This window comes from Myotis brandtii, unplaced genomic scaffold, assembly GCF_000412655.1.
Source record: "Myotis brandtii unplaced genomic scaffold, ASM41265v1 scaffold499, whole genome shotgun sequence".
In the NCBI taxonomy this organism is placed as follows: domain Eukaryota; kingdom Metazoa; phylum Chordata; class Mammalia; order Chiroptera; family Vespertilionidae; genus Myotis; species Myotis brandtii.
Window position 1 is genome coordinate 106,327 of NW_005369027.1, and position 9,411 is coordinate 115,737.

The window sequence follows — 9,411 nt, forward strand, 5'->3', positions numbered from 1 at the left end:
TCACAAGGAAAAGTCTCAGATCTCATTCCACCCATTCTGCAACTATTGTACAGACATCTGTATCCATGGGAACCACAATCCCTAGCATGGAAGTGTGCCTTTCACACCAAAAGGAATAAGACTATATTCTGGAATAGAAACAAAAAAAGGAATAATGCTGCTGGGAATTAAAATTCATACTTTTAACTAGAACACTATAGAAATTATTTATCAATTTGTAGGTAGCATAGACACCTAAGGAGATGAGAGATACTTTCGGTGCATGGGCCAAGAGGGAAGGACATAAATTGGAGGTAATTGCCTGGGATGAGCAGTCCTGTATCATTCTGGTGGAAAGTATCAGCAGTTAATAGGACACCTAGCACAGGGATGGGTGAGATGAAAGGACCACCTTGAAAGTGAAGGCCACTGAAAATGTTCCTCTGTTCTTAGGCTTTTCAGCCACTCCTCACTGAATTTGAGGAGCATTAATTATTGGGTGTGAGGACTAAATTGGGCACTTCACTGTGTAGTCACTATCTTACTGTGGTATGACTTAAAAACTGACTTCCTTTGAAGCCATTAAGTGTGCAAGAATGAGCCTTTCTGTGTAGCTATGTTGGACCTTACCCCTTAAACAGAAGTGATTTTATGGCAGACATATATTTATATTGATACTAATAAATAAAGCAATGTGCAAAAGTCAGAAGGCACATTTAAGAATATTGTATTTTCTTACGCATTTATAGTTTTCACTCATGCCATAAGACAAACAGGAAGGGGATATATAACAGATTACTATACAAAAAATCGTTTAATTTTTTTTTATGACCCATTTGAGTTATAACCCAGAAACTGAATTAGAAAGAAACACATATTTTAATCCAATAATTTTCACTTGTGATGATTAAAAGGGAGAAATTCATATGACTTGCCTTTCCTGTTTAATGAAAACCTTCCAGTTTTTATAATAACAATCTTTAGTGGATTATGATTTCTTGGATATTTTCTAACTTATCATTCTGGTTCCAGTCTAATGTTTGACAATTATGCTGGTGGCTAAGCAGGAGGAAACTGTCCTTGTAGGTGGTCTAAACCCTGTTCTCCTCCTCAGGGAGTTTTTGTTTCCTCTATAAATTGATTTCACTAAAAGAAAAAGTGAGCTTTGATTAACAGGATGAAGCACTGATCTTTGTGATGTGATTTGAAAAGGTGTATAGATGGGCCACCAAGGTATCACTCTCATTAAAGTTTTCCCCTAGAGAAGAAGTGCTTAAATAGAAAGCTATCTAATGCATTCGTACATACTGGTTAGATTCATTTAACTATGCTTTGTAATGCAAAGGTTTGTTAGTATTTTTGCTGTGTATTAGCACTTATATTATTAGCAGATTTGAATTGGACTAAATCTTGAAATGTTGCCCAACTGCAAAAATTCACTCAGGCAGACAGATGCCTTTCTCAGCTCTATGCATCCTGTTCTTATTACACCTTTGATTACTACAGCTGGCTTTACTCCTGGGCTAATTTCCAAGTTTATTTTTTTCAAAATAAGTTTTAATTATAAGTTGTTTACTTTGAGCTAAGTCGGAAATCTACCTACTTTGAAGAGGAGGCCTTGTTCACGTCTCATTTTGTGTGGAGTTGGTTTATTTTAAAGATACAGAGGATATTTGGTAATTGAATAATTTCAAGTTACTCCTCTTCTTTTGGCACCTAATGCCTCATTCTATCTTCCAACCTGTGGAAAGCTGAGGCAGGATCAAAGGGACATTACATTTTCTAAAGGGGACTATTGTGATTCTTGAGCATGTGGCTTTAAGAATTAAGATGTGCACCTAGCAGTAAAGTGATACCTTAAACATTTATTTTCTTAACTAAATTATAAATTTGCACTTCTATCTGAGAAAAGGATGTATTATAGATGTCACTCTTGTAATGTTTACTCTTAGAGTAGAAAATGATGGTAACATGGTAACATTTCAACAAAAGAAACTCTATTTTGCTCCATTTACCAAGGTAGTTCTAGAACATAGAATTATTTTTAACTTCTACATTTATTTTCTAAATTAACTAAATTATAAATTTGCACTTCTGAGAAAAGGATGTGTTATAGATGTCACTCTTGTAATATTTACTCTTAGAGTAGAAAGTGATGGTAACATTTCAACAAAAGAAACTATTTTGCTTCATTTATCAAGGTAGTTCTAGAACATAGAATTATTTTTAACTTCTTAATTTCTTCCTGCACTACCTTCTCTTTTAGAGAGTGGGTTCTGTCCAGAATAATTACTGTAGGCCAGTGCATAGTTCAAAACAGGGAGAGCTTATTGCTGTTACCTCCTAGGAAGTTTATGTGCTGAGCCCAGGCAACTCAAAAGTTTAGAAAAATAAAATAATTCATTAGAATAAAAGTTATCATTTCCTCATAGTTAATATAACCTATTAAATAAATGCTTTTCCCCATTTTTTTCCTTTGAGTTACTCAGACTAGTCGTCCTAATATCAATTGGTGCTGCATGTTTGAATTTTACTTTATCAAACTATGATGAGGTGGCTGTTGAAATAATATGTTATTGGCAATGTTTTACAAAGTGTCGTTACAATTGTAGTATCACATTAATAAAGTAGAATAGGGAACCCATGTTTAACATTCTGTGAATGGTGGCTCTATGCATGAGAAAAAGTGTAACTGAAATTCAACTCCATCAGAGAACAAAGGCGAAAGCATGAGAGAGACAAGCAATGCCCTGGACTCTGAGACTATTATGAAGTTCATTACAAACTCAACTAGGGATGAGCACAATGATTGAGACTGTGCACTGGGAGCACAGTTAGAAAAAATGACCTCAATGACTTTTATTTAAAAGAATGTTATTAAAAATCACTCCAGCTACATTGCCGTGAACTCTACTTCATAGTTCAATGATACATTTTACACAGTTATATCTTACTCAATGTCAAAGGTTTTTCAAACTGGCCGTTTCCTTTTAATTACAATTGCAAGCTGATACAAATGAAATTTTAGAGTCATGCAGAACTACTTAACACTTCCGTTGGCATAATTCACTCAGGGATATCCTAGTAGTTAGATGTCCCATTTCGCCAAGTGGGTGATAACTCTCCCTCCATGTATAAATTCTGATGGACTCACTTAAACCCAGTTCTCAACATGCAGAACTGCTAAACACAATGGGATCCTAGAAGGCGCATTTGTGGCATCAAAACTCATTGTAACTTTTATAATGTTAATAAATTGCTTCATTAATAATCAATGCTGATCTTAGAAATCTAGGATGCAGCTTGACTGCTCAAGGTTGGTTAGTTTCTGATAGATGTCACCCTAATCAGTTGGCAGTAGACAGAGACATGTAGAGATTGATTCTAGCCCCCCCACACCCCCCCATAGCAAGGATCACACATCTGTGTCAGATCAGGCCAAGTAAGGAAAGTTTTCATGGGAAAATATTTTATGAGGTCTTTTGTTTTTAATTGAAAACCAAGTCAAGAGCTCATGTCAATTTTTAAATTTAAAAGTAAAAGGGTTGAATGTAATCAAGCTATTACCGATGAATAAGACTCATTGGAATCTCCTATGTTCATTTGGTAGTGAATGTAAGATATCCTCTGTGATGGGAAAAGCTGAATGGCACCTGAAGTTTTCATTCATTCAACAAACGGATATTGATTACTTATTAGGCATACAGAGATAACATGGCCCCAAATATGGGGTGCTCACGTTGGTTCCACCTTCAATGTTTTATATTCCTTGTGGCTTAAACTCTAAAAGACAGTGAATTTACAGTATGAACCAAGTGTAAAGTTAAAGCAGTGTGTTTAGCCAGGACTTTTTAATATAGACATAGAGTAAAATAGTGGTTTCAGTAGACCTGTCTCCCTCTAAATTCACTCATGACCTGCACTGGGTGGATTTTTTTCTTTGCGGAGCCTCGCCTGATAGCTGCACAAGTTTCTTCTGGCTTCTCTCTTTTAATCAAGGGCTTTTTTGCCGGAGCCTTCATTCTCCACATCACAACTGGGTGCCGGGGCCCAGTAGGACTCTGAATTCGGATGATCTTGGTTGAGGCAATGTAAGACATTTTCACTGTTTGCACGACAGCATTCATTAGATTTTTGGCTGCTTGGATTAGGGAGGTGACGCTGTCCAACTGTAGGAGGGAAAAGAAAGAAATACTAGTCAAGAGTGCAATCAGGAATCTAAAGAGATTTAATATTATTGAAACTGAAATGCTCCACTTTATACCAGAAATGAATGAGTTCATTCTAATTTTACATATAGATATATGTGTGTGTGTCTAATTATCTACATCAATCTATCCATCTATATTTGAGCATTTATTTATCTTCTGCACAAATCCATATTTTATCTTTTAAGATGATATGTTAGATTGATTTCTTCCTGCTGGTTTTTAGTGAAATGGGTTCTATAAATTCTATATAATATTATAAGGTCCAGATGGTCATTGCTTTCCTTGTAATGGTTCTCCCTTTTGCAGGGGTGATAATAGGCCCTTCTATCACATATGACTATCCATAATAAGAGCTATATTACATATAATTTTATAAGAACAACTAAAAATTCTTCCTCTCAGGGAATTGATAGTTTATGATAAATATCATACACACATACAAATGTATACATGCATGAATACTGCTTACTTTCATGAAAATTTCCCAAGTAATTTCACCTAAAATTATCTATATTAAATACAACTTTTCAATGTGTCATGCAGTGTGTTCGTAAAGAAAGACAAGGCTTTTCAGTCAAAGTTGGCTTTAAATTCCTAGCTTGCCATTTGGTAATTTGGGCAAATCTTTTAACCAGTTTCATCCTGGTTTCCTGAAATATTAAGTTGGAAAAAAATGCTTATTGAATTTAAATAACATGTGTAAAGAACCTAGTAGGGTGACTGCTAAATAATTATTTTTAAATGCTTAAGAATAATCCCCTTCTTGTGAAGATGGACAAAATGGCTTAACCATGAAGCTACATTAATGACATTACTAAAAGAAACCTTTTCCCCACATGATTCCATTTTTAATTACTATGTTTTCTGAGTTGTTCACAAATTAATCTCAGGGGAAAATGGGGTGGTACTCCTAGAATCTTGCAAAATACCTTACAGCTAAGCCAGGTTGGTTCATTTTTTATACAACTGATGCCTCTTCCATAATTTCCGTTTGGCACATTGTCATCCACAACCAACTAAGACTGAAAGATATGCCTTCAGCATCGCCTCTCTGTGATGTGTGCTGTCAGGGTTGAGACTCAAACGCCCACTCTGTCGTTCCTAAGATCCATCAGCAGCTGCCTGGTCTGAGTACTCTACCTTTGCAGCTGCAGAGTCTCATCTCACATACAGAATAAATGAGAGAAGGAAAGTAGTAAGTGAGGTTATGTGCCTGGGGCAGTGGTCTGGCTGGCTGCTTCCTAGGGAAAAAAATTTAATTAGCTCCATTATATGCCAAGCCTGAAATTCTTGAAAAGGTAACAACAAAAATTTGTAATTTGAAAGGTAGTAATACTAGACAACTACACATCTTTAAGTCTTTTCGTGTATTGAAGCCAGAAATGTAAAATCTGTTCATTGGCAGGAATGACAAATGTTTGGCAAACATTAAACAGGATTTCATGAAGCACTCCTGTGTACTTCAGACGACACAGCTTCTACACCTGTTCACAACTCAAAAGACAATGGACTTTGAACAGAATAACACACATTGTTATTAACATTGCTCTATGGGCAAACTGTAGGCTATAATCGGTACTTTAATAATTAATAATTTTCATTAAAAACCTCCTAGAACCCATTTAGATTTTAAAGTTGTTTCCAATCTCACCATAGGAAGAAGAAAGTGTTTCCTAACTGATGAATTGGCATGAATAGTGTTGAGGATTCTTGGTAAATTTCTCTCTCAAACATGAAAATACTTGGTTTACCCGAGGGCTCTGCATTAGCATAAAGCCTTCTGCAGAAGAAGATCCTGCTGTTCAGGATGTCACCAGTGCCTGGGGCTTTCCTGTACAAAAACATATATTCCCTAGTCCTCTTTTTGACTCATTAACCTTTGCTGTGTATGGATTGTATTTATTTCCTTTTGATTTTTCTTTTTAAAGGCTGTGCAAAACCCGTAGTCTAGAGGGGACGTTTACGCGCAATCTGTGCCTTGTCTTCTTTCCTCCCAGCATCAACAAAGCCCTGTCAGTAGCGTTGTGATCCTTTATGCTGGCTTTTTACAAATGCGTTTACTTTGAAATCCAAAATGGCCATAGTAAACCTCCTCTGGGTGACTCAAACACCCACAGAATGAAGTATCGCCCTATGAGCATGAAGACTGGTTTTGCAGACAGATTAGGACAATTGCTAGGAGAATACTGTTATTTTGTTAGGAAAGCTTATAAGACATTCAATAAGGCTTTTTAGGGTCTGAGAGCTATGTGTGTTAAGATGCATGACTCTCTGCGATTACCAAATCGCTGGCCACAGAAGCAATGAGCACAGGCAAGCCTAGCAAATGGTCGGGAATTTTGCTGGAGGCCCAAGCAGTGGGTCATACCTACTCACAGAAAATAACTGCATAATGTTACGTCTGCAAAAAATTATGCATGTCCTTTTATCCTTTTATCCAGGTTTACTTTCATGAAAAATCCTTCAAAGGGAGGATTCAACAGAATTATTTCTGTGAAATCAATAGTAAATTGGAGTAGGGTAATGCATCATATTAGAGACTCTGTTAAACTTATTGAACAAAGTTCTTCTGAGTTTCACAATTCAGTCAATTAACCTGTGCAGGACAAGAACGTAAATTTACTTGAAAGGCCCGGTAGAGTCATCAGACTACAAAACCCAGGACCCCAATTTTTTTTAACTCATTACAACTCATGTTCAACAACTGAAAATTCTTCTAGGCAAATGTAACTTGAAACGTTTACCGTAGAAGGAGCCATTTTTCCTAATATCTGATGACATTCCTGTCTGATCCACATGAAGTGTTCTTAATCAAGGTTTCAAAGGAAAATGAAATTGGCTTCCAAGGCTTTAAACCTCCTAAGGTTAATACGTAAATATGCATGCAGGTACCTATACACAGCTTCCTATTTTCCCTATTCCATAAAGGGGCCAAAGTGTTAAGTAACTTTTCAAAGAGGATTTTTGACCTAATTTAAAGGCTCGTGTCCTAAAGAAATCAGAGATCTGTTCTCCTACCATAGTGAATAGGAAGACAGCCACCCTTCCTATGTTGGTGACCTGTGCTTATTCATACAACACTGGTGTCGTTTCAAAATGCCTGAGCTTGTCAGTCTATTAATGATACCATAAGTTTCTCAGTATTGTCTGTGTCCAAACATAAACTGGGAAGTTCTGCCTCTGTTGTTGTTTTATTCTTATTTTGAGGATCTAAATGAATATAAAGTGATTGTGTTCAGTAAGTTAGCTCTCACTCTAACTGCAAGATGTATTTGCAAACAATCCAAATTACAACCATCTAGATAGAGTCCTCCTCAATATTATCTTTCTGCAGGAAGCTTATTTTATTGCAGTCTTGCTTCTGTAATATGTACTCTGTGCTTTCAGTTAAGCTACAGTACAGTTTTGTCCAGTTTTAAACATGCTTTCAGACATAAGCCTCAGTCCTATTTAGAGATATGTCTACAATCCTTTGGTACAGAAAAGAAGCATAACAACAATCAAAGGTATTTTCTGTTTCCTCATAAAATGCCAACTTTTTCTCCATGTGACTAATATACATAGACCATCTGTATCTTTTTACAAAATCCAACATTTAAATTTCTGTGATGTAAGCTTCCACAACTCTGACAAGCTAGAATGTCTGCTGGAAAACCCTGTCAAAATCCTATTGTAATGGATTTTTTAAAGATGTTTTAAAATTGATGTTTAGAAAGAGAAGAAGGGAAAGGGAGAGAATGGGAGGATCACCTTGATCAACTGCTTCCTGCACACCCCCTACCCGGGATGGAACCCGCAACCTGGGCATGTGTTCTGACCAGGAATCAAACTGGCAACCTTTTGGTCCACAGGATGACACCCAACCAACGGAGCCACATTGGCCAGGGCCCTATTTTATTGATAGCCAAGAGGAATACTGGGGGGGGTGGGGGGGGAAGACATGCTAGTTTTTATTTTTTTATTTTCTAAGTTTCTCATCTATATTGTGTCACCTATTTTAATTAATGATTGCCAAGAGGAATACTGGGGTGGGGGGTGGGGAGAAAGACATGCTAGTTTTTCCTTTTTTTATTTTCTAAGTTTCTCATCTATATTGTGTCAGAACAGCAGAATATCTTATACTCATACTGTACTACTCTAACACCCCATATTCCAGACACAAGACATTCATCAGATATGTTTGCATCATGATGATACGTGTAAGTGAACTTCACCCCCATTGATGTGAATCTCATCTCCTTGCACCTGGCTGTCATCTAGGGAAAAGACAGCTTCCCAACCCTTGTGTGAACTGCCATGCCCGCTACTGCTGCTGGGACTCCTGTGGAGACAAAAGTGTGATGTAGTTCCTGTCCTATAATCTTCTGGGTAAACTGATGCCAAGTGTATCCCATGATATTCTTCTCAGTGTCAATGTTTATCCTAATTTAAAGATCTACCAGGGACCTTTACATTGCACAAATGCAATACTCAAAAGGCAAATATGGGGAGTGTGGCTCCAACTATAGTAACAGCTTATACAAATTGTGTGCTTCTTGTGCTACCTATATCTTGGCACTGTCGATGTAAATGAACTCACAGTAACTCAGTGAGGTAAGGACTTCTATTATCTCCATTTCGTAGATGAGGAAACAAACTAGAGTGCTTGGTAGCTTGCTCAAGGCAACACAGCTCTTAAATGAAAGCTGGAATTTGAATCAAGGACGTCTGTGTCAAGTACTTGGTGCTCTTCTTACCCATTATATAGCCCTCCCTCTCAGTAATATTCCATGGCCAATGTGTGTTTATTTTCAGATATTCAATAGTTGGAACAATTGCACTAACATTAACATAATGTCTACATTTTTTAAAAATTGACTACCCAATCAATGCTTTGGGAAGGTTGTAGAATTTTTGTAATGCCTACTGGTACTAAGAAAAATGAGGATATCATACTTGGCAAGGTATTTTGTCAAGATGGTGGTTTGATATTGTTTATATTCCATCATATTCTAAGTAGCAAGTTTTTTTAAAAAAATCTTTATTATTGCCCTAGCCGGCTTGGCTCAGTGGATAGAGCGTCGGCCTGTGGACTGAAAGGTCCCAGGTTCGATTCCGGTCAAGGGCATGTACCTTGGTTGCGGGCACATCCCCAATAGGGGGTGTGCAGGAGGCAGCTGATCGATGTTTCTCTCTCATGGACGTTTCTAATTCTCTATCCCTCTCCCTTCCTCTCTGTAAG

The 9,411-nt window shown here is 37.1% G+C and overlaps 1 protein-coding gene across 1 annotated transcript in view; it reads right to left on the reverse strand.

Moving 5' to 3' along the window:
• Positions 1 to 2,096: 2,096 nt before the first annotated feature.
• Positions 2,097 to 9,411, reverse strand: part of CTNNA3 (catenin (cadherin-associated protein), alpha 3) — a 1,348,181-nt gene continuing 1,340,866 nt past the window's right edge. The window contains exon 18 of the mRNA XM_005876777.2: positions 2,097 to 4,148. Coding sequence (XP_005876839.1) covers positions 3,861 to 4,148 — 288 coding nt within the window. The 3' untranslated portion in view covers positions 2,097 to 3,860. The remainder of the gene's footprint in view (positions 4,149 to 9,411) is intronic.